Source organism: Cololabis saira, chromosome 15 (genome assembly GCF_033807715.1).
Source record: "Cololabis saira isolate AMF1-May2022 chromosome 15, fColSai1.1, whole genome shotgun sequence".
NCBI lineage: Eukaryota > Metazoa > Chordata > Actinopteri > Beloniformes > Belonidae > Cololabis > Cololabis saira.
The window spans coordinates 24,287,200-24,312,586 of NC_084601.1; the positions used below are offsets into that span (position 1 = coordinate 24,287,200).

The window sequence follows — 25,387 nt, forward strand, 5'->3', positions numbered from 1 at the left end:
CGTCAGCACGCCCCGACCGCCTGCCGACGTCACCGAGGTCAGCCAGTCGGCAGGAAAATGGCGACCGCCTACGAAAGATACAATTTGTAAGTATTTTTGATTAAATGGGAATTTCTTCCTTCTACCGACACGAAAGGGCCTCCCGTCCGTTTATAAATGACCCTGCAGCAGGAGGGAGCTGGTGCTTGGCTGGTGACGGCGGCGCCAGCGCCGGTAGATGACGCAGCGCAGCTGAAGTTTGCTGACAGACGAGTTTCACCTGTCTGTCATTCATTTATTCATCTTTTCACCTCATTTTTAATGTATTCGTGATGATGAACGTCGAGCAGCCTCGCATGTCCGAATTTAGACGGGTGTAAACCGTTAAAAATGGGTTTAAATAGGTGAAAACAGGTGTGTTTTCTGCTCAGGAACAGTTTGGGTTTTAAAACAGGGTCATTTAAAACGTTCAATGTCATGACGTCAGCACACATTTATCCTCATAATAAGTGGTTTTATTGCCTTAAATTAAAACTCAGTTCGGTTGACACTTCCTACTTTTCCTGACTGACACGCCCTGCCTTATACACCTCTTTAAGACTGGGAGCCGCCCAGTTTGACCAGTTTGACCAAAAGTCAAGAGAAGTTGGTCTGACTGTTAATAGACACCATAAGTTCTGCATAGTGATCATGTTTGTGCAGAATACTGTGTGTATTACACCCACGTACAGGGGTCGTGAGGATGGTGTATTGTATCACCAGAGGTGTCAAAAGTATTCACATTCATTACTCAGGTAGAAGTATAGATACTAGAGTTTAAAAATACTCAGTATCAAGTATCAACTCAAGTTTTTTACTCAAGTGAAAGTATAAAAGTACTGGTTTCAAAACTACTTAAAGTATAAAAGTAAAAGTAATGTAAGGGGGAAAAAAGCCATTAAGGACAAAAGCCATTGGAAATGAATGCATCTTAGTATAATGCAAATATATTAAAGAACTATATATGTGTACTATTGAGCATTAACATGTGTTTCAGAGAGCAGAAGATATGATGACTAGTTGCCTATAAGTATTGTAATGGTGCAAAAAGTCAAACTTCAGAGGCATGTTATCATTTATCCTAACCTTTATTGGAATGTACATCCAAGTTTAGTTGCAGGAATCTGAGGGAACGGATGTAAGAACAAAACTGGACAAGAACATCTGAAACAACCACAACCAAATTCACTCTATCCGGATGGAGCAATTTAACTGGATAGTTTTTGTTTAAAGGCCGAAATGAAATAGAGTAACGAGGCTGTTTTTAAAATGTAAGGAGTAAAAAGTACAGATAATTGTGTGAAAATGTAAGGAGTAAAAGTAAAAAGTCGTAAAAAAATAATTACTCCAGTGAAGTATAGATAACCAAAATTTCTAGTTAAGTAAGGTAACGAAGTATTTGTACTTCGTTACTTGACAACTCTGTGTATCACAGCCCTGCATAAGCGGCAGTTTGTTGGGGAACATTTTCCATGGTGATTAAACTGATAAACTAAGGCTCTTAAGTGCGCACACACACACACACACACACAGACAATTTAGATCTCATCATTGAACCTGAAATTCATGTTTTGAGACTGTGGGAGGAATCTGAAGTATCTGGAGAAAACCCACCCAACCACACAGAAAGAGTCTCCTGGGACTGCTGTAACAATGCACCTTTCAATAGCCATGTCTACCTCATACTGCTGCACCTTTCACTTTTTTTAAAATTGTATATATGTTAATAAGAGCTGTCATTTGTTTGTTTACTGTACAGTGAGCGAAAATAACCGTCAAATTCCCTGTCTTGTTTGACCAGACTTGGCCAAATAAACATGATTCTGAGTCGAACCAGGAACCTTCTTGCTGTGAAGCCGCATGACGATGTTACAAGTTGTTATATTTGAGGAATAACAATTTAAAATGCCAGCAAGGCGGCTAGAAGCTTGAGATCAAAATAACAAAAAATGTGGACTTTTTAAACTACTGAATTTTCACTACCACCAGACTTTTATTAAGTTTAAAATCTGTTAAAAATGTGTATATGTATGTAAGGAATTTCTCATAATTTCTAACTAGGAATTCAAATTCAAACATTTATTGTTACTTTTACACATATTATAATAATAATAATAATAATTAAACAGGCCCTTGCACGTGCAATTTCCACCAATAAAGGTCAAGTACTCAAAACGAAGGCTGATGACACCACCCATGACTCTTTATGTCTAACCATTCAAAAGTTATGGCAGAAAATAGGGTCTATCAAATATTGACGGCCACGGCCATTTCACGAAAACTCACGATTTTGATAACTTTTCATCATTAACGTCTTTTGTGTCTCCTGAGCGAGTTTTATGTGGAACGGGCGATCCTGCTAGGTGGAGTTCGTTAAAGTATGACACGTGAAAATGGCATAAATTGCGCCAAAATTACACAATTAATTCAAAATGGCCGACTTCCTGTTCGGTTTCGGCCATGGCGCCAAGAGACTTTTCTTTAAGTTGCGACATGATACAGGTGTGTACCGATTTTCGTGCATGTACGTCAAACCGTATTGTGGGGCTTGAGGCAAAAAGTTTTCTAGGGGGCGCTGTTGAGCCATTAGACCACGCCCATTAATGCAAACCATTAAATATAAAATTTTTCGCCAGGCTTCGCTTGCTTGCAAAATTTGGTGACTTTGGGGCACGTTTAGGGGGGCAAAAAGACCCTCATTTTGTCGGAAGAAAAACAAGGATGACAAAAACAAAAACTCCTACAGATACAATAGGGCCTTGGCACTGTCAGTGCTCGGGCCCTAATAAAAAAGTGAAACATTCTTAAACACGTTACTATAAAAGAGAAGCTTTTAAATGCAGTAAAATAGGTGTGTTTTATGTCTTGGCATCACTGGTCTCAGGATGTGGAGGTTATTGTACAAAAAATCCACCTCTGAAGTGAGGGTGAAGCTCCTAAATGTCCAACCTGAAACTAACTTCACTGCGTTTGTGAAAGACCTCCTGACGTCACAGGTCCAGGATAACGCTGCCTCTTGGGTAAGTGGGAGGGTTTACTTGAGAAACATTTCCTTGCACAGTTTCGGTGTCAGGTACGTGCATGTTTGTACTGGCCCGGATTATTAAAGTACAACAATAAAGTGGCTGTTTAACCACAGTGGAGCGTTACACACCTTCATCCTGATCTCCACATGTCACTGAGTCCCAACCAGAGCAGCGTTTTTCTGCCGCAGCGGTTTAATGCCGAGTTATGAAAGCTCCTTCCGTGATTACTGGTCTTAGTGGCATTTTTAATCAGGCAGATTTACAGAGAAATAGCTGCCAAACCATTAAACAGAACCTCTCAGACAGAATTATGGCTCGATAGCTGGGGGGTGTTATAACACAGAGAGTTAGTTGAGTGAATTGAAACGCGATACTAATTACTAGTAAAAGTAATGTACATTCCCAAACAGCCTACTTTATGAAAAGTGTTTATTTGATATTAATAAGAGCAGCAGGTCGGTGTCACCTCTCCCCCCTCTGTCCCTGCAGCCCCATGGCCTTCAGAGACAAATATTTATCTTGATGGCACAGACTCAAGTCTGTACTTTAATATCAGCTGTGTCAAACAGCAGATCTTAAAGTACAGACTGATTGGTGATTCAGCTCTAGGTCCTCCTGGTTCCTGGTGGTTCTCCCGCTCCTCTCCTCTGGCCTCAACATCAATAATTTGTTCTCTTCTTTTACCTCCAGGATAGTTTCTAATGTCTCTGTCTTTCCTTGTCGTCCAGAGTTTATTTTGAAAGTATCTATACTGTCAGATGAAACTTCTGGAAAAGGTTTATGTATGTATAATTAATGTAGAAGAATCAATGCCCAATAAATTCAAATAATCAGGCCTGTTATTTACTGGCCAACCTTTTTAATTTTTTTTTTTATTTCACTGCCTGAAAGGTTAGTTTCCAGCACAAAAGTTACAAACTACACAGAAATAGAGGGAAATTGATTTCAGAAAACACATTTTAGTCATGATAACATGAGAATAAAAATGTAGGGAGTTTATCTGCGTGGAACATGACCGTGATTGGTTTTAAATCTGGTTTGAATAAAGGACTTAAATGATCTTGTTAGGTTAACTAACGTGGCGGACGTTGACCGCAGCAGCCTCGGAAGGACAACAGCAAGTAATTCAACTTAAAATAAAAATGTCAGCTTGCATCCACAGACGAAACACTTAGAGCAGTGAAGGTTGTAAAATAACACCTGGACAGATGTGAGTTGTGTTGGCTGCGTAGATTTACCAGTTGAGTCCAGTGTAAAAGGTGAAATTCAGATTTTACAAAGAACCTCAGTATTTATGACTCCTGTCAGAAATTGTGACTTTGTAAACCTGCAAAGATGAAAGAAAAGTCAGAAATGTCTCTGATTTATTCTGTAATCTAACTGTAACTAGTCAAACATGTTGATGTTGGGAGACTGAAGAAGGAGCGTAATCAGGAACACAACGTTAGCCGTCATAAGAAGCAACATTACAACATTTAATCAGAATCAGAATCATGTTTATTTGGCCAAGTAAGGTCAAACAAGACATGGAATTTGACTCAGTTAGTTTTGCTCACTGTACAGTAAATAGGTGAATGACAGCTCTTATTAACATGTATACAATTTTTTTTTTTTAAAGTGAAAGGTGCAGCAGTATGAGGTAGTCATGGTTATTGAAGGTGCATTGTTACAGCATATGATTGTGTTTATTATTATTATTGCACAGTGATTGATTACTCTGAGACTCTCTGAGAGATAGGAGTTCATCAGAGCAACAGCTTGGGGGAAGAAACTGTCTCTTAGTCTAGAGGTTTTGGTGTACAGAGCTCTGTAGCGCCGTCCAGAGGGGGGAGTTCAAACAGACTGTGTCCTGGGTGTGAGGGGTCTGCAGAGATGCTACCTGCCCGTTTCCTGGACCGGTACATGTCCTGGATAGATGGGAGGTTAGTCCCAATTATCCTCTCCGCAGACCTAATTGTCCGTTGCAGTCTGTGCCTGTCCAGTTTGGTGGCCGATCTGAACCAGACAGTGATGGACGTGCAGAGAACAGACTGGATGATGGCAGAGTAAAAAGTGATCAGCAGCTGCTGTGGAGGTTAAACTTCCTGAGCTGACGCAGGAAGTACAACCTCTGCTGAGCTTCTTCCAGGCAGAGTTGATGTGGGTGGTTCCACTTCAGGTCGCGGGAGATTGTGGATCCCAGGAACCTGAAGGAGTCTGTGGTGGAGACAGTGCTCATCATGGTGAGGGGGGGTGGGTTTTTCCTGAAGTCCACCGTCATCTCCACAGTGTTGAGCGGGTTCAGCTCCAGGTGGTTCTGACTGCACCAGTGGACCAGCTGTTAATGTCTTGTTTGGATTGTGTTACAGACTTGAAATGTAAAATGGATGAATATTAAGTTGATGAGATGAAACATAACTGAACTGTAACCTTGTTCATTCAGAAATGTGTAACGTAAAAATAGCGGACGTCAGCGGGCTCAATACGCCGCCATTTGATCATCTGAAGTCTTAAGTTTTCATACAAAGTTGGTTTGGATGAAGGAACATGGAAAGTTGATCATTTCAGTCCTGAATAAAGGTTTCTCCTGGTTTCCTGCAGACACACCACCCCCGAGAAGTTCTTCGTGGAGGCCTGCGACGATGGCGCCGACGCCGTTCTGGCGATCGACCGGGTGTCCAACGAGATGACCCTCACAGGTACAGAGACTCCTTGATTGTACCAGGAGAAACGTTGTGAAGACGCCTGTCGTGATAGACGTTTTAGTTCACCATGCATTTAAACGAGCTCTTCAGTTTCCATGACAACTGAGTAGGTCGGTCCACACTCAACCACAAACTCAGAAAATGGATGGAACACAATGAAATGGCAGAAGAAAGAAAATGGCAGGTGTCTGAAACAACAGAGCACTCACAAAGAAACGTTGGATATGTTTGACGTGGAAAATGCAGAGGGAAAAATAAGCAAGTGGAAAATGATAAGAATAAATAAATAAAGATGATAGAAAAAGCATAAAAAAGCACAGTGATTCTTCATCTTCCATTTTCTTTGACGTTTTCTTTTTTGTGGAGAATTTGAATCTGAGATTTTTTATTTATTTTATTTTATTCTTTATTTCATTCATTGAAAGAAAAACAAAACAGTTCAAAATAATTACAACAAATCTCTTTCCTTGAATGAAAGGGAACAGAAAGAAGACTAAGCTTATTTTATCTGTCCCTTTGTCCTAAGAAATCAAATTTAAATTAATGTAATAATAAAACAAACAAACAAACAAAAAAACTAAACCAAAACTACAACAAAGTTATAAAATAAGACAAAATAGCTGTCAGCAAACACAGATAGTCGAATTATTTTTTGATTCAAAGAAACAAAATATGACAATGGTGCTAATTTTTACATTTCTGATCTGCAACATGTTTCAAAACGGTTTCAACAGTAAATCTTTTATTATTTTGTAATGCTGCTGTTTCTCTTCCTTTCCACCTAAAAGTAAACGTGGCACTCAGGAAACTCAGTGAAGATGTTCAGGTTTTGTTTTGCTTGGCTTGACCCCAGCACACGTCTCCCAGATCCTCCTGAGTAAAACATTGATGTGTATTAGTAAATGAAATGATGTTGACGATAAAAAAACCCCAACTCTGACCTGTTTGCGGTTGTGCTGTGTTCACAGGTAAAAAGGACATTCCTCCGTCGGCCGTCACCAGGCCGATATGCGGCATCATGGGGACCCTTCGGCTGGTAGCAGGTACGGGACCGGTCCAGTCTGAGCTTCCGCTGCCCGGCTCGTCTCTGGGCGTTGACAGTAACTCTGCTGTGATTCGCAGGGATGTACCTGATCGTCATCACCAGGAGGGTGAACGTGGGCAGCCTGCTCGGCCATGCCGTCTGGAAGGCTGTGGACTTTGACGTCATCTCTTATAAGAAAACCGTCCTCCACCTCTCTGAGCTTCAGGTTAGGAAGATCATTTAGTTCTCATCTGAATTAGGCCTGTGTTGAAAAAATACATTTTCCGATTCTAAATCTCATATTAATTCCTAAAAATCGATTCATATGTATAAAGATTGATTTTTTTTATTTTTTTTTATTTTTTATTTTTTTCATCATTACAACTTTTTGTATTTTTTTTGTTTATGCCCAAAAAGTAATTTTTGGTTGGACACCAGAACAACTGGTGCCATGTTTTTGCCTTTAAATATGTTTAAAGGTATGAAAACATTAAAGTTTTAAGTTATAATTGCATAAATTGTCTATATTTCATTACTTTATATACTGTATTAGGGTTACATCATAAAAATAGTCTCCAACAAATTTCGTTGTCGAATATTGTTTGCCAAAAAAGAATATTTCAACAGAGTGAGGATCCTTCTTATCTCTGCTGAGAATTTTCATCATTACATTACAATTTTTGGTATTTTTTGTTTATGTAATGTTTTGTTGGACTCAAGAATAACTGGTGCCATGTTTTTGCCTTTAAATATGTTTAAAGGTATGAAAACATTAAAGTTTTCAGTTATAATTGCATAAATTGTCTATATTTCATTACTTTATATACTGTATTAGGGTTACATTTTCATAAAATGCTGAAAACCAAATTCTCAAAAATTAAAAACCGAAATAGACCAAAAATTTAAAAATTAAAATGGAATGTGGGAAAAATTAAAACCGATTTCATACTTCCTCTGTTTGCTGCCCTGGATCTGTTTGATAATTCTGCCACATGATGTTTCTGAAAGAAGTTATATCAGCATTCTGGGAGGTGATTGGTCCTTACAGCATCATTAGCTGCCAATACTTGCTGTTGAATCTCAATATAATACTAGCATTAATATGTTACATAACTACAGTGTAGCCAACTCGTGGTACCGGGGTAACCGGACAGGAATGGGGACACGTGGTTTAGCGCAGAAATGGTCGACTTTATTCGTCACCAGACACATGGCACACACACACACACACACACACCGCAGCCGTCGTGTCCGGTTCTCAGGCAGCTCCGTGTCATCACCAAGTTTGTTTTTCCTCCGATAGACGTAACTTCCGGTCCACCCCCCTATCCAATCAGAACCTTCCCAACCCACAGACCTTCAGCGGAATTGGATAAAGCCGATCAAACATGTTTTCCATGTAAACCTCAATTCGGAATTACTATTTCCATGTAAACTTGAAGGAAAATAGCTTAATTCTGAATTATTTAATTGAGAATAATTAATTCTGAATTAAAAAACATCATGTAACCATGCACATTGTCTTATGTGGGGCGGGCCGGCAGTAACGTGTCTGATTGGTTTGGGGAGGTAACCAGTGACAGCAGAGTGAGACTAACGCAGTGCTCCCACAGAGAAAGAAGATTTAGGCTGCATGATCTAACAAAGCAGCTCTGTTCTGGTCCTGATCAGTATCGTAGTAGCTCAGATCCTCATTTTAGATTAGTGATCCGAGAATCTGTGAAACAGGTCGATGTGGACGCTGTTGTTAGACAGCTCAGACTGTTGATGCGTGGTTTGGAAACTCAGTTTGAATTGTCTCATCAGTCAAGTTTCTAGTGAATTATTGATCTGCTGCTGCGCCGCGTTTGGAAACATGGTTTCTGTTTACAGAGTAGAAACCAGGAACTCTTTGAAACAGAACATACACACAACTAGTTTAATGGCAACTACAGGAACAACCTCAAAGGAGTTGGTTTGATGACAAAAAATATAAAATCGGAGGAATTAAGACATTTTCTGTCACCTTTAAAACCTAAGATGGGGAGCAAAGACAAACAAAATGACATTGGCCGGGTTTCCCAGATCCGACCTCTCTTAAGGACTTAAGAGAGGTTCAAAGAAGGTTTCACTTAAGAGAGAACCCTAAGATACGGGTGTTTCCCAGATGACTTCTTAACACCGTCCTTTAGTTTCGCTCTTTCAGACGCTCTTTGGAGCAGCTGTCCGGTTCTGAAACCAAATCAATCGATGCCAGGCAAATCTATCACCGATCACTATCAGCGCATTTTTACACGCAGCACTGCTACCTAACGCACTAATTCCCTGCTGCCTGTGCGTTATAATGAAAAATTAAGATGATAAATATAATTCAATTACCCTTTTTCATCCAAACGGTGCGTTACTCCGTTATTTCTGGCTACAGTGAGGCTTTTTTTCCCCACACGCAGAGACCGGGAGGAAACGTGGTGGGCGTGTGTGTGCGTTCAAAAACATGAGCCAAGAGAAGGCGAGTTTCGCAAATCGCAACGTGGAATTACAGCAATCCCTGGTTTTTCGCAGGGGTTATGTTCCAAAAAGAACCCGTGATAAGTGAAATTCTTTTTACAATTATAGAGGGCTTCAGATTGCGGAGATCAGAACCGCCTCGCACGTATTCCTCCTCTTCTGAATGATGAGAGAAGAAAATAGTTATGGGTCGTTGTCTTCGCTCTTTTTTCTTCTGGGCAAAAAGATTCTTTAATATAAACCGACACCATTGATTATATTTGAGACTGTAATGAACGATTCATCAAAGGCTCCTGTTCTTCAGCTGCTGCTTCCCTGTCATCACATAGGTGCGCTCGGGCTCGGGCAGGAGGATCGGTGTCCCGGCTGCCTGGACAGCCCGGTCCGACACACGTCCAGGGGATGAAGTGCTGACGCACGAATGCGTTCATAAAAACAGTTCTGCTTCGCGCACGGCGACGCGGTTGATTTGCAGCGAGAATATGCTGTATAGCAGCCAAATTATCAAATAAATGATATTCATGATGATCGTTTTATTTGTGCGTAATGCATAAAGCATATACAGGAACACACTTGTTATTCCTTATTTTTCTTTTTTTTTCCCCTTTGCTGTCACCAATGAATGATAAACAATATAAATCTAAAGTATAAAATAGATCAAAATTTGTGCGGGGTGCATTGTTTTAATATTTCATTGCTTGGTGTGATATTGATTTGCCTGACGCGGCTGGATCTGTGAGTCTTTGTTCACTAAGATGGTTGTAAAGACTGGGTCAGCAGCATCTTTCATTTCCTTCTTAATGAAAGAGATACTTAAGCTAAGAGCAACTCTGGGAAACGCGATTTTCTTTCACAGGCTCCTTAAGAAGGTTTGAAAGAAGTCTTTCGCTGTTAAGAACTACTTAACTGATCTGGGAAACCCGGCCATTATTGGCCTCTAACATTTGATCAGCTGTAAAACAGCCATTTTGAAAAGTCAACCAATCTGCACTTAAAGTTCTGCTTCCTTGACTTATCTGTAATCCCTGCCCTCAAACACAGATGAGCCAATGGCTCTTGAGTATGAGGTCCACGCGGACCTGAACTCAGACATCTGTGGCTTTCAGCTTCACGGATAAACAGATGCACCAAAATTCGTCTAAGAAATCTCGAGACAAGGTTTTCACACACGCAGGTTTTCAACGTTGTAAAACGGCACAAATACATTGTTCAAGTTAGCAACAGTAACTAAGGGCTGGACTTTCTGGTAGTTCAACCAAAATCCTGCATGAGAGTATCAAATATCAGATTTGTATCTCAACATGTGAGTTTTATTGACCCAAACACTCTGAATTTATGACTTTGCAAGTGAAAAGTGAGAATATTCTGAAGTTCCTCCTTTTATAATATTTCAGATTTGCCTTTATAAAGTTGTACATTTATAAGAGAAAACATGATATTTCAAATTTTCAATCATAATTTCACATTTTAGAATCTAACTAGCAGGAATTGTAACTTTATCAACTTGTGAATTTGCAAAGCCAGGATGTTGAACCTTGTATCTTGGGATCCTCCTAGCAGCTACAACGGTGCTGTGAATCTACATAACCTGCATTTAGCAAGAAAAACCTCTGTTTATACAATCTCTATTTTTGTCTGCCTAGACACTTTTAAAGCAGAGACGTCTTTTGAAAGTAAAATTTGTGGTTTTCATCGTCAGAGAATCTCATCTTGACATTATTTGATGAAAATGTTCCCTGCAGTTTAGTCTGAATCCAAACGGTACATAAACAAAAGAGTTGATGTCATGATATCAGTTGTGTGAGCTTCAAGCTCGCTTCAAGTTTCTTGTCATGAGTTTTCAGGCTTCTTTGTTTTCTTGTTCTAGTCTCAGGAGAACAAAACCTTCCTGTCCATGATCAACAACGTTCTGACCACAGACGGTTTCTACTTCTGCACGGACTTCGACCTGACGCACACTCTGCAGCGACTGGCCAACACCAGCCCCGACTTCCAGGAGATGAGTCTTCTGGAGAGGGTCAAGCATGCGTTCTTTTACCTCATTACCAATCATGCAAACATCTGCAGTCCAGGAGGATGTTCCTTCACATGTTTGTTCACAGGAAAACAACCACAGATAGGATACAGAATGGTTTTATTTAATAAAACCATTATACCATTTAATATTATCATGATTTTATGTGCATTTCTTAAGCAAATACCTGCATCGTCCATCCATCAATTTTTTATTCCCGCTTAATCCCGTACAGCAAGGGTCTTCAACCTTTTTTAGCCCAATTGAATGTGTTTTATTCTGCGTATATCACCTTATTAACCAATTCCTGGGTTATTAGCTTACATGTGTTTATGGTTGATGAAACTTTGGCCTCATCAGACGTGGAAGGAGTAACGTTAGGCCGAGCTGTAACGTTACAATCTCCAGCTTTAGGCTTCGTTATTGTCACACATTTATCCATCAGGTCTAACTAGCGTTAAATAGGAAATTCATTTATACAAATATACAAGAGACTCTGTAAGAGAAGTCGAGGGAGCGCCTCAATCCCAGCTGTTTTTGGGGGCCCAGTTTAGGAGTTATCCAGAGGTCCAAGCTCTTTGAGATGATCTGATTGAAACATTAATCTGTTAATCAGACTATTCTTCTTTTTTTTGTATATATTTGTCAATATTTTCATTTTTGATTGTAAGGTTAGAATGACAATATTTCTTGTATTTCTCTGTAAAATGGCCCAAAATGCTCAGCAGCATTAATGTTGGCTTTTTTTTTTTAAATAATTTGCTTTATAGTTTCAACTTGAATTTAAATTTGAGATTCACGGATTTGATCACATACAGTATCTCAAAAACTAAAACCAACATTTATTAAAAGGGAACTAGGAAAAGGTTTTCTTTGGCCTCTAGCCCTTAAATGTTAATTTTAAACCATGTTCCCTTTAATGAAATGTGGTTGTTTTTATAAACAATTCGCGTATCCTGGACTTATTACATGCTGAAGGCTTACAGAAGGTTTTATTTGTTTCTTTTTCAGGCAGATCAAAGGTTTGTTTGGAACGGGAATCTGTTGAGAGACCTAGCGAGTCAGCCGGAGGTAAGTCACAGGGTTTGTGGCTTTGCTGCTCTTCACTATGAATAACCAACTTGATACTCAACTCCCACTGCCCCTCCACAGCTTCACAAGTTTGCACTACCTGTTGTTCATGGATGTATCCTTTTGTAATTACCAGAAAGAGTCTGTTGTCTTTACACTGAAAATGAGCCAAATTCTCTGAGTTGAGCTTTTCTTTGACCCTTCTGGTCCAGTCATTGTCATGAAGCCATGTCGCATCAACGGGAAGATCTTCGAGTGGATCCTCATATCGAGGAGGAGCTGTTTCCGGGCGGGTGTCAGATATTATGTCAGAGGTAATGGTCTAATAGGACATGAGCTCTATTCCAAGTCTTTATGTTTTTAAGACACGTCTGTAGCCCAGTTGCCTTACTGGACCCCTTTAGCTACAGGGATGGATGTCATCTGTATATAATTTAAGTTTATTCAACGTGTGTGTGTGTGTGTGTGTGTGTGTGTGTGTGTGTGTGTGTGTGTGTGTGTGTGTGTGTGTGTGTGTGTGTGTGTGTGTGTGTGTGTGTGTGTGTGTGTGTGTGTGTGTGTGTGTGTGTGTGTGTGTGTGTGTGTGTGTGTGTGTATATATAGATATGTATATGTATGTATATATATATATATATATATATATATATATACAGTGTATGTGTGTATATATATATATATATATATATATATATATATATATATATATATATATATATATATATATAAATAATGTGTAAGGGAATCCGTGGAAGCGGATTTGATCACATACAGTGATCAAATCCGTCCTCCGCTTCGCATCGGACGTTTCACGCCCCCGTGTCGTCCATATATTTATGATAATGTACACCTCGAAGGGCATTATCCTGCTTATACCACGGTCACTCACCAAAAAACATAAATATTAAATCAGTTATTCATGCTTTAATGTGTTTTCAGTTGAAATCATTAATTTTATAACAAGCCACGGCTGAGCGGACTATTTAATCTCTCGTCTGCAGCCGTTGGAACCTGGTAAGTTACCAAGTTTTTTAACAAGCCATAACTCAGTTTCCTTGGTAACGGGAGATATTCTAGTCCGCTCAGCTCCGCTGGGCTATTTTCTTTTCTCTCCTCTTCTGCATCCCAGTCATCAAAATAGTTAAATTCACCAAATAAATTAAAAGAAATTACAAAATCACTCATGTTGCCGTCCTGCGGTAGCCGGCTCTTCTTCTCTGAATCTCCGTTGCCGTGGTTACCACTTGTTGATCCAACGCAATGATATTAAAGTTATCAGGCAATTTGACCGAACTTGTTTTCTAGGTGTCGGTTATAAGTGATAACCTACACCTGCCAGCCAATCAGAATCGAGTATTCACACAGACCTTGGTGTATATATATATATATATATATATATATATATATATATATATATATATATAAGGAAGACTCCTTATTTATATGAACTAACTGGAATATGTCAGAAAAATCAGTTTGTGTTTAATGTTTGTTGGTTTACATGTGGCTCAGGTTTCAGCTGTGTACTTTTATACTGACTTACTTGCTACTGTATCTGCAGGGATTGACTCTGAAGGCCATGCTGCTAACTTTGTGGAGACCGAGCAGATCATTATATATGAAGGAGCAAAGGCTTCTTTTGTACAGGCAAGTTTGAAGCTCCTTCAAATTACTTTGAACTTAGTTTTATTGTTAATATAAACCCTGCAACATATTCAAATATTAAGGTGGAATGACAAAGCTTTGAAATGTTGTCATTTCCAGCTCACAACACTTAAAAGGTGTTATGGCATTGAGAAATGTTATATTCGCTCCCTTGTCCTTTAGACAGTAAAATTCCTCCAGATTCCTTGAGTGATTTCATGCTGTGATTTCTGCAGTATAGCAGTAGAAATATGTCTTTTTTTTTTTTTTAGGAATAATGTTATCATACATGTCATTGTTTTTCTCATAGAAATGCTCTTGTCTGGTAAAACAGCTGCTCATATTATGTTTTTCAGGACTCTTAAGTATGAATATGTAAATGAGGACGATAGTTTCCTCTAACGAGAACTGGAATCCAATGAGCACATGTATTAATGTTTCAGACATTTTCCATAAGTTTTGTACCAAAATGAAGACAGAAATGTTAACATACTAATCCCAATGGTCTACCATAGGCTTCTCAAGATAGGAAGGAAGGACATCTGTCCCCCTTTAGAATTAGAAATGTGTAAATGCCTTGTAATCTTTCATGAAGGAACTTTAAATTGTGTTCTTTCAGTGGTTTTCTTACACACTCAGCATTTCATGCACCGTTTTAGTTCCAGATCATCACCTCTTGGCAATAAAATCACTGTTGCTTTCACTTTTTTATGAGCACTAAATTCCAAATGTATTAATGTCTTCAATTTAAAAAAAATGCTATATATTAACAAATGAAGCAAAGTTAAGGAAAAAAAAATGCTTTTACTGTTTTTCCATTAACTTTCTTTTCCATCTGTAGACTCGAGGCTCGATGCCCTTTTACTGGAGTCAGAGACCCAACCTCAAATACAAGCCCAAACCCATCATCAGTAAAGCCGGAAACCATGTAAGATAATCTCTGCGTTCATGAGTTTTTCTGATCTGATCAATTACAGAATGAAGTATTGGTTAATAATGTTTTGAAAACCTCATGCAGTCGGATGGTCTCCAGAGGCATTTCGACTCTCAGACCCTCATCTACGGGAAGCAAAGTGTTCTGAACCTGGTGAGGCTCTCTTCATTACACATTCACCTGTAAAGCAAGATCTGGGAAGTCTGATGGCGGTGTTTGGGTTCTTGTTTCCCAGGTGAATCAGAAGGGCTCGGAAAAGCCGCTGGAGCAGGCCTTTGCCAAGCTGGTGTCCAGCATGAGCACTGGGATGATCAGGTGAGGTTCCAGCGTCACTTCTGGTATCAGTCAGGACGCACCCGTCAGTGAGCAGTTTACATTTCACACAAACACTAGTACTACAGCTATTTAAATGTAGACTATACAGATAGGGCTGGGGATCGATTCAAATGTCAAGAATCGATTCGATTCCGATTCTTAAGATTCGGAATCGATTATCAAGATTTGATTCGATCCGATTCGATTTCGACATTGATTTGGGTTAGTGTTATTAAAACAGTTTTTTCAGCTGTTGCATGAATTATATGACTGTGTAGTTATGCAACATATTAATACTAGTATTATATTGAGATTCGAAAATGTAATGAAGAAAAAAAAAATAGACATACAAATCCATTTTTAGGAATTAATATGAGAATCTATTTAGAATCAGAAAATCAATTTTTCTTAAACACAGGCCTAGTTGAAAATCAGAAATGCTGAGCTTTTTGTTCATAAACTTTAAAAATCTGTGAGTCTGTGAATTTTATCTTAAAAATGTGTAAGTTTATAAACGATGATCAGATAATTTTTCCTGAAAATGTATGAGTTTATGAAGTCTTTTACACTGGCGGATACCCCGCATTGAACGCACAGATCTAGCGTGTCGTGTGTTACATCGACCAACACGGTTGGCGTGTCGAGCTGCCCTGAATAACTCTCCTCCGAGGGTTCACTTAACTGCAGGTCAGGTCTAATGTAAACAGAACTAACTTGGGGTGGCGGGTCGTGGGAGGGATTTGTTGATCATGTAAACTGAGTACAACCCACCTGGGGAGTTTTTATTTATTTATTATTTTATAAAATTAGGAAACAGTTGATGAGAGTAACAACAGCAGCAGGAGGTCTCAGGTGTGATCTCTTAGGCTGCTTTCAGACCTGTGGCCCGTTTGTTTTCTTCCGATTCAGGGGCTAAATCGATAAAGTTTTTTTGTTTGTGGCGTTTGGGTTCACGAGGCAACCGTCTGTAACGGTTCAAAGCTGTTAACAAATGCCATGCGCAAACCAACTGTTCTCTCATTGGTCAGAAATGAACGCGGAAGGAGTTTCCTCTTCCGTACCCCGGGAAAAACAACAACTATGGAGCATCGTAAGCGAGTGTGGCTAATTTGTTTCTGTATGTTTCTGTGTGGATTATGTTCTCACTGCAAACGAATCGCTCCAGGTCTGGAATGGAAGCGAGCCGAGACCACCTCTCCTAGGCGATATCAGCTCGCTTGTTTTGTCCCACATCCGAGCGCGATTGCTGTGTTCACATGTACCAAACAAACCGATCTTTAGGGGGAAACGCTCCCTGTTCCAGAACAACTGCTCCAAACGGGACAGGTGTGAAAGCACCCTTAGCAAGATGAGTAACTGGGATCAACAAGCTGATCAGCCTCAGATCCATAAACTGGCGTATGTCGGCAACCACAAAGATGATGGTCCATTATTTGAACAACTGGACACAAAAATGACAAACCAGGGCTTTGCAAGAAGAAAAACCAGCCAAAAAACACTCATCCTGATGTTCATCCATTCTGGTTTTGAAAACTACACCTGTCTGACGGTGATAAATCCTGCTGATGTAGGGATAATACGTCATTCTACAACCCACACAGGTGACGTTATGTTCACGCCTCCCGAATCAACTCCAGGCACGAGGTGACAGATAACACACCTTGCGTTTATATTGCCATAAACACGCGTTCATCATGCAGCAATATTAGTGGGATCCAATCTAAAAATGCTTTTTGCTCATCATAAGGTTTTAATACGCTCTCATACTCGCTCATCTACGTTTATGTTATTTAGATTTATTTTAATTCCAATTGAACCAGTATTTTGAAGTGTAACATTAATGTGTCACTGAAAAGAGTTGAAGTCCCACGTCACGCTGAACCTCCACACAGAATGTTGCATACAGCCGCCAAAAACCTAGAAACGGCCCTCATGACAACACTGTGGCATCATGTTTTCTGTCCTCAGCTACATCGCCTTCGACTTTCACAAAGAGTGCAGCAAAATGAGGTGGGATCGCCTGCAGATTTTAGTGGATTCTGTGGCAGAAGCGCAGGATGAATATGGGTGAGTGAAGCAGCTGTTTTCAGCTGATGTGCGGTTGTTAACCGTGACGAGTCATCGAGGATTTCCTCCGTGTTGCAGTTACTTCATGGTGAACACGGACGGAAAGATCCTGATCCAGCAGAGCGGAGTCTTCCGGAGTAACTGCATGGACTGTCTGGACCGGACCAACGTGATCCAGAGCCTTCTGGCCCGCCGTTCGCTGCAGTCTCAGCTTCAGGTGTGTTCACCCTCTGCTGCTGGGGCGCTGGACTTGGTTTGACTTCTTTATGTTTTATTGCAATATAAAAGAATTCATAACTAGAAAACTTCTCTAGTAATTTTGAAGAAGTACTAAAACTAAAACTTACTATGTAATTCTTTTTAATTTTTGTTATTGTTGGCTTTATCTCAAACAACAACAAATCACCATCAAATTAAAGGGTCGAAATATCAAATAAAGCAAAACAATTTAACAGTTTCATCCAGAAATAAAGAACAACAGCAAAATAATGTGTTGGAGAGGTAACAGGAGGAAGCAGAATGCTTATTTAGTCCTGTCCCTTCCTCACTATATCATATCATATGCCATAGAAAATATAAAAATTAAAATAGAATAAGAAAAAACAAAATAATAACAAAATAAATAAATACAACACAAACAATTAATAAACAAAGATCAAGGCATAATAAAACTAGCCTCCTACAATATCCTAAACTCAAAAATGTAATTTCCCAGTCCCTTCTTTGATGATCCATGAATGCAGGTAGTTACATTTGTATCACATAAGGAACAGAATAATAATAAAAGAAATACATACAGAGGGTAAATTGAGTTCTTTAGAGGTCCTTATTTTTATATTTGTCAAGAATTGTTTTCTTGTATGTTTTTAAACTGTATAGAGTTAGTGCTTCGTTTTGATTTCTTCATCAAGACCATTCCACAAAGTTCCCCCACAGACGGATAAGCACATGCTTTTAAGAGCAGTACGTACACAAGGTTGTTTAAAATTTAGTTTTCCTCTTAGATGATATTTTCCTTCTTTATCTTGAAACATTTTTTGAATGTTTTCAGGCAGTGCATTGTTTCTGCTTTGAACATTTAACACTTTGAACAATTATTATTGCTGTTCTAATTTTCACTAAGTCCATAAATTTCAAAACACTGTAATTATTACAGCGGGGGAAGAGCTATTGGTTGCTATGGTGATGCAGCCTGCTTCGTGGAGCACAATGCCTCAGCACACTTAGATTAAACCTCAAACAAACCCTAAATGTTAAAAAATGTTTTGTAGAAAACTCCCAGGTCATGAGTGACAGATGCTTGTCCTAAAACATGCTTGTGTCATTTCACAAACATTCTGTGTGCAATAAAATATTCATCTCAAATTATAAGGATCCTTCCCCCCCAGTTTCAGGAAAAACCTCAGACCTCAAGTATTTGGGGAGTTGATAACATTCTGGTGGGATTAGGGCTGTAGCTATCGAATATTTTATTTTTACTGAAAATTCCATTGATTAATCGAGTAATCGGATAAAAAATATTTTTGTTTGGTTAAAGAGCAATTATAAATATACATAAGATGTTAGATGTTAATTGACATTACTAAGACTAAATTACATAATATAGTAGGATCATGGCTGTGCATTTAAAAACTCTGAACTTACACCAGTTGACCAAATTCACTGCCTTCACTCAAAAAACTCAAAAAAGGATCTTACCAAGAAATGTTCTTATTTCTAACCTAAAAATGCCATTACACCTGATAACACACATCACTTAAAAGGTTAGGTGTTTTTCCGACGTGTTTCAATTGAACTTTCATTTGTGTCAAGCTAATTTTAAGTTCTAGTTAAGTTTTAAGTTAGTTTAAGTCTTGATAAGATTTTGAGTTTTGGCAGTGTTGAAAATAACATTCTGAGACCTGCTGTATTGGAGCACATTGGGGACCAGTGCTACTTGATGTTTTATCCATCAATGACTACAGAGCTAAAATTGACAACTACCCAGTTAGCTTTTTAGGTTTTTATTCTTCACCCTCATCCTTCTACAGCTCTGTGTTTTTACAGATTAAATGCGTTAGCTGCATCGACGGTAGTAATAATTAATAGAAACCTAGCCCTCCACAGGGCTAACGTTATGCTAGCAAGGTACCGTAACTTTAATCTCATTAATTAGCGCTACATTAATTTAATTTGACCGTGTCTCGGGTGACGGTCCTCCGCTCTCGGAGTAAACAGGGTGTTGGTGGAGAAGCTGCAGCATTGAGGACGAACTGTTGTGGTATCAGCGCTGTCTTACAGTGATACATGCAACAGTGTTGCCTTGGTGTCCAGCTGGAAATGCTCCCACACTTTTGACATTTTCTGCCTTTTCTTTTAGTTAAAACCAAACACATCTGCCGCCTCTTTCTTCGTCCTTTACGTGCGTGGCGTCAGCGCGTTGTGCCGCATTAAACGTAGTTAAATGTTAAACAAAATTAAATGATTACTCGAGGCAGAGGAAACTCCTCAATCATTTTTTGTAATTGAATTACTCAAATTATTCGAGGAATCATTTCAGCCCTAGGCGGGATTACCTGAGCTGAGTGGGAAGTAAGAAATGCTTTAGTAAAGTCATTCAGGGTTAGAGTAGAATCAAAAATAAAATCTAAAATAATAATGGTAAGCTGACATAAAATAAATAAGATAAATGAATAAAGGCTAACTTGACAGCTAAATGTAGTTTGTAGAATTTTTTTTATTTTATTTTACCAGGAAGTCCCTTGAGATAAAATCTTTTTGTGGAGGGAGACCTGGCCAAGAATCTCACCAGTACAGTATACAAAACAGAATAAAAACTTCAAGTACAATGAAGACGTCTTAAAATCATTTAGGTGCACCATTTGGGGGGGGGGGGGGTTGAACCACCAATCCTTCAGTTTTTGGACGACCCGCTAACCCACCTGATCCACTGCCGCCCCTCAAAACACAAAAATGTTTTGGGAAAAACTAGCAATTTTATTTGTTACCATTTGATTTGAAAATATGGAATATTGCTGACCTGCGACTCTTCGTCCACAGCGGATGGGGATTCTGAACGTTGGTCAGCGCGTTGAAGACCAGGCCGAATTTGAAAAGATCTACAAAAATGGTAATGTGGTGCTCATGCTCATCTTCCAGCTGGTGTTGTGATTGTAAAAACTGTCAACTCTGAGTGTGTCCTCATGTTTTTTCTCTGTGTGTGTGTGTGTGTGCGTGTGTGTGTATATGCTCTCTAACAGCATGGGCTGACAATGCCAATGCATGCGCTGTTCAGTATGCTGGAACTGGAGCCTTGAAAACAGACTTCACCAGGTACAGTAATACAACATCCTCCACCACTCTAACATCTGCTGCTTTGGGTTTTTGTTTTGAGCTTCAAATTCTTACACTGATTTTGATCTCATTCCAGTGGAGATTAAATTAAACCAAGATATTTAAACTCTGATTCAATTTCAGTTACCAGATATGTAACCAAACTGTGTGAAGTTAAAAACAGAAAAAAGATACTACGTAGCCAGTTATCATTGAATGAATAAGTTTAAGTTACGATTTATCTCATCAACTTGCAATTCATCTGTTTGACGTCTCAAGTCTGGAATACATTCCAGACAAATGGTGAACAATAAAGCCTTTTTCCATTTTGTAATACGGCCATTGTTTCCTACAACAGCTGATGTCCTTGGACATGTTCCTAATACGATTGTGGATGCTCCTTTTTTAATTCGGTTCAGGGCACAAGGGACCAATTTCTTCCCGATACATCTGGAATACTGATCGTAAAATAAATAAGTATCATCTGCATTAGGGGTGAAACAGGTAGTCAGTGTCATATACAAAAATTGGATCATAAAAATAGTCTCCAACAAATTTCATTGTCGAATATTGTTTGCCAAAAAAAAAGATTTCAACAGAGTGAGGATCCTTCTTATCTCTGCTGAGAATTTTCATCATTACATTACAATTTTTGGTATTTTTTGTTTATGTAATGTTTTGTTGGACACAAGAATAACTGGTGCCATGTTTTTGCCTTTAAATATGTTTAAAGGTATGAAAACATTAAAGTTTTCAGTTATAATTGCATAAATTGTCTATATTTCATTACTTTATATACTGTCTTGGGGTTACATTTGCATAAAATTCTAAAAACCAAATTCTCAAAAATTAAAAACCAAAAATGGAAAAAATTAAAACGGAATGTGGGAAAAAATAAAAACGATTTCATACGGCCTCTGTTTGCTGCCCTGGATCTGTTTGGTAATTCTGCCCCACAGGATGTTTCTGAAAGCAGTTCTATCAGCATTCTGGGAGCTGATTGGTCCTTACAGCATCATTGGCTGCCAATACTTGCTGTTGAATCTCAATATAATACTAGTACTCATATACTAGTCATAGAATTCATGCAACAGTTTTAATAACACTAACCCAAATCGATATCGGAATCGAATCAAATCATGATAATCAATTCTGAATCTTTGGAATCGAATCGATTCTTGACATTTGAATCGATCCTCATCCCTGATCAAAACACAACGGCTGCATTTAGCCGACATAAGCTAACGCATATTCTTTGCTCTTAAATTCTAGCAGCGCTCCGCTAGTTCTCATTTCATGAGCACTCTGGCAGTCAAGCATTGATATTATCTGTTAGAAATAACGTATTCATTTCTCTTTGACCTTTGTACTAGTAACCAACTTTTTGTTGTGTTGCTGCTCTTAAATGTTAAAATAGTAAATAGCAAGTTTTAAAAAATGTGCTGTTTTTATTGCTGCATTTTTCACACAGTTCTGTTTAACTTATTTATTCATTATCAGAGCTGTTAATCAAAGTTTCTTCCTTCATCAGGACGGGGAAGAGGACCAGGTGGGGGCTGCTGATGGATGGATGGAACTCCATGATCCGCTACTACAAAAACAACTTTTCTGATGGTTTCAGACAGGTAAAGTATGTTTGTACAGTGTTTACCAGCCTAACGTTGTAAGACTAATAAATCCCACCGCACGGTGTGCGCTTGACCTTATTTTCATGTGTTTTGCCTTCTACTGTTTATATTGCTTTATTTGTAGTGTCCTCTAACGGTAGCAATATCAACTGTTAATTTCTTCTTCATGGTTTTTTATACTGTGACTCTGTTTGAGCGGTGAAGCTGAGCTGGTGATTACCTGCTCACAGCACGATCGCTGTTTGAGCCGTCGTCAAACACAGATAGTCGTATTCTTTTTTGATTCAAAGAAAAGAAATATGACAATGGTGCTAAAAAGAGAGAGAAAAAAAAGAAAACCCACCTAACTTAACAATTATCATGATATTTCTTCATCAAACTGGCTTTTATTATTCTTTTAAATGTAATGTTTGATTTCCATTCTTTGCCTTCTGTATCCAGATTGTTCCATAAACTGATACCTTTTACAGAAACACAACGTTCCATTAATTTTGTCCTGGATTTTGTTTTTTTTAAAGATCTCTGTTCCTTTTAAGTTAAATGTTTTCTGTATATTGATTGGCAAACATTTCTTATGAGCTTTCCACATAATCAGCAGAATTCTGTGGTCCACTAATTCAAGAAATGTCAACAGTTTTAACTGAAGGAATAATGGATTTGAAGGATGACTATATTGTTTTCTACTAATTATTCTTATGGCTTTTTTTTTAATTAATGAAAATGGACTGAGTATATTTTTTGCAAGCATTTCCCCATAATTAAATGCAATATCAAAATCATATTATTATATAAAATAGCTGCCTGTTAGATGCTTTTTTCATAAACTTGCCACTTGCCAAGTAAAGTTGAGAGTTTTTCTGAGACTTCTTGTAAATTGACACGTTTATGAATTCAGAACACCGGCAGCACGGTGGCGTCGGGGTTAGCGCTGTTGCCTCGCCGCAAGAAGGATTAAGCGGGTGTAGAAAATGCATGGATGGACGGATGAATTCAGAAATTCTGAATCTCTTGAAATTATTGAATTGTTGAAGACATGTTTGTGCTAGTTCCACGGGCGATAAGGAATGACCAGATCCCCTAGGAGCTCTGTCACTTCATAGCTGCTCGCGGCTCCAGCTGACTGTTTAGCAGCGCCAAGACAAAAACAAACAAACAAACAAAAAAAAGCGTTGCCACTTGTAGCTTCTCTCACTCTCATTTTTTAACTTGATATTGAACACAAGCCACAGACCCAGCAGCACATATATCATCTCCTCCAGGTTCTACATCTTTAGTAGTGTTGTCTTCTTCGTTTAGATCAAACAATCAAATACGTCACAGCAGCTTCACTCCAACCTCCTACTGCTGTTCCAGGTGCTGAATTGTTGTGGAAAAGAAACTTGGCTGAGATGAGATGAGATGAGTCGAGTAGGTTCTAGTGGAAAAGCGCCATAACAGAACTTTGCCCCGGGGCTCCATAATGGCAGCAGAGGCCCCGTCCTCCAGATAGCTTAATTCCAGGGCAGAGTTTGACCAGCGTGGTGAAAGTGAGCGTTTGTGTCTTGACAGGATTCCATTGACCTTTTTCTGGGGAACTTTGCCGTGGATGAGTCGGATGCTGCCACTCCTCTTCGTGTGCAGAAGGACTGGAAGTTCCTGACGGTGAGTGGGCCGCTGTTTCCAGTCCCAGTGAGTGGAACTGGTCATACTGGTGGTGGGGCCGGTCTAACTCTGTCCCTCGTCCTCTGCAGCTGCCCATCGTGATGCTGGTGGCCTTTTCCATGTGCATCGTCTGTCTTCTGATGGCTGGTAGGTTTCCATGTACACTTCTTTGGTCTCAGCAAGCTTTGCTGCTGTTGGAAGTTTCTGATGAAGTTCTAGAAACCAAGTTGGAGTGTGACTTTGTGATAACGTATCAAATATAGAACTATAGGCATCATGTTTTCTCATAGGCAAAAATACATGAAAACAAACAGTTGTTAATATATTAGGAGTCAAAATTCCTTACCGGTTTGATACTCTACATATGGGTGACATCCAATTTGAGGGGTGGAATAACAAAGATAAGAAACTGCTACAGATACTCCTTGCAGCGAGAAAAAAAGCTGTTACAAGGAGGTAGTTAAAACCTGAATCCCCCACTATAGATGAATGGATAGGAATAATATATGAAATATATGTAATGGAAAAGTTGTCATTCTCTCTAAAAATGGAGAAGAAGAAATCTAAGTGGACTGACCAAATAAAACCTATTAGGTCTGACTTTTACTAACTTGACAAAAATAAGGAGTGTTTTCTCAGGAGTATCATATTACAAAATGTGTTTTGTAATATGATACTATATTGATATAATCTATGATCTTTACTCATTCTGCGTTGTGTGTAATTTTCTGTATGTAATATTTGAGATGAGAAGCTTTCCATGTTCCATGTAAATATTTTACAAAGAAAATTCTGGGAAGAGCCAGGAGGCAAATTGGACATCAGAAGTTCTACAAAATGTCATGCCAATGTTATGTTAACTTACTTGAAGTGATTTTGACGCTATATAAATCTGCATCTGTGAAATCAAGGCTTTTCCAAATAAAAGATAAAAATTAAAAAAAAAAAAAAAAAAAGAAAGAAAGAAAACAGACAGTGGTGTCACTGAGCCTTTCTGGTTGTCATGGTGATGAATCTTCTGCGATGAATCAGTGACATCTGTGTGTTGTTCCAGGGGACACCTGGACAGAGACCTTCGCCTACGTGATGTTCTGGGGGGCCGCCAGCGCCATCACCGCCACCATCATCCTCTTTAACGGACAAGACTTTGTTGACGCCCCCAAACTGGTCCACAAGGAGAAGATGGACTGAGAGCGTGCACGTGTGTGCATGCACGTATGAGAGGCACTTTGATACCTCATCTTCATCGTCTTTGTCTCCAGATCTGCTGCCAGACCTGTTGTCTGTTTTTGTTTTCTGGTTTAACTGCAGTCTTTGCTCTGTCTGCTCCATTTGGAGTCTGTTAGTCAGTTTACACTAAAATATCATTTCTGTACAGTTTCAGTGCTGTTTACTTCTTTTAGCTCGGGTTTTTCTGTTGATTCAGTTCACACCTCTGAGTTAAAACATCCTGTTTTCAGCCTGAATTGTCTCAATAACAAGGGGGACTCAAACATGAACTTATTAAAGTATACATGGAATATAA

At 39.0% G+C, this 25,387-nt stretch overlaps 1 protein-coding gene across 1 annotated transcript; it reads left to right on the forward strand.

The window, feature by feature from the left end:
• sacm1la (SAC1 like phosphatidylinositide phosphatase a) lies at nucleotides 1-25,387 on the forward strand. The gene is made up of 20 exons (XM_061741146.1): nucleotides 1-86; nucleotides 5,625-5,722; nucleotides 6,697-6,771; nucleotides 6,851-6,978; nucleotides 11,107-11,256; nucleotides 12,265-12,324; nucleotides 12,406-12,439; nucleotides 12,537-12,638; nucleotides 13,883-13,968; nucleotides 14,807-14,893; nucleotides 14,984-15,052; nucleotides 15,135-15,214; nucleotides 17,183-17,281; nucleotides 17,360-17,498; nucleotides 20,321-20,390; nucleotides 20,521-20,593; nucleotides 22,125-22,218; nucleotides 23,770-23,862; nucleotides 23,952-24,009; nucleotides 24,917-25,387. The coding sequence occupies exons 1-20, from the start codon at nucleotides 58-60 to the stop codon at nucleotides 25,051-25,053; spliced, it is 1,761 nt and encodes a 586-aa protein (XP_061597130.1). The 5' UTR covers nucleotides 1-57; the 3' UTR covers nucleotides 25,054-25,387.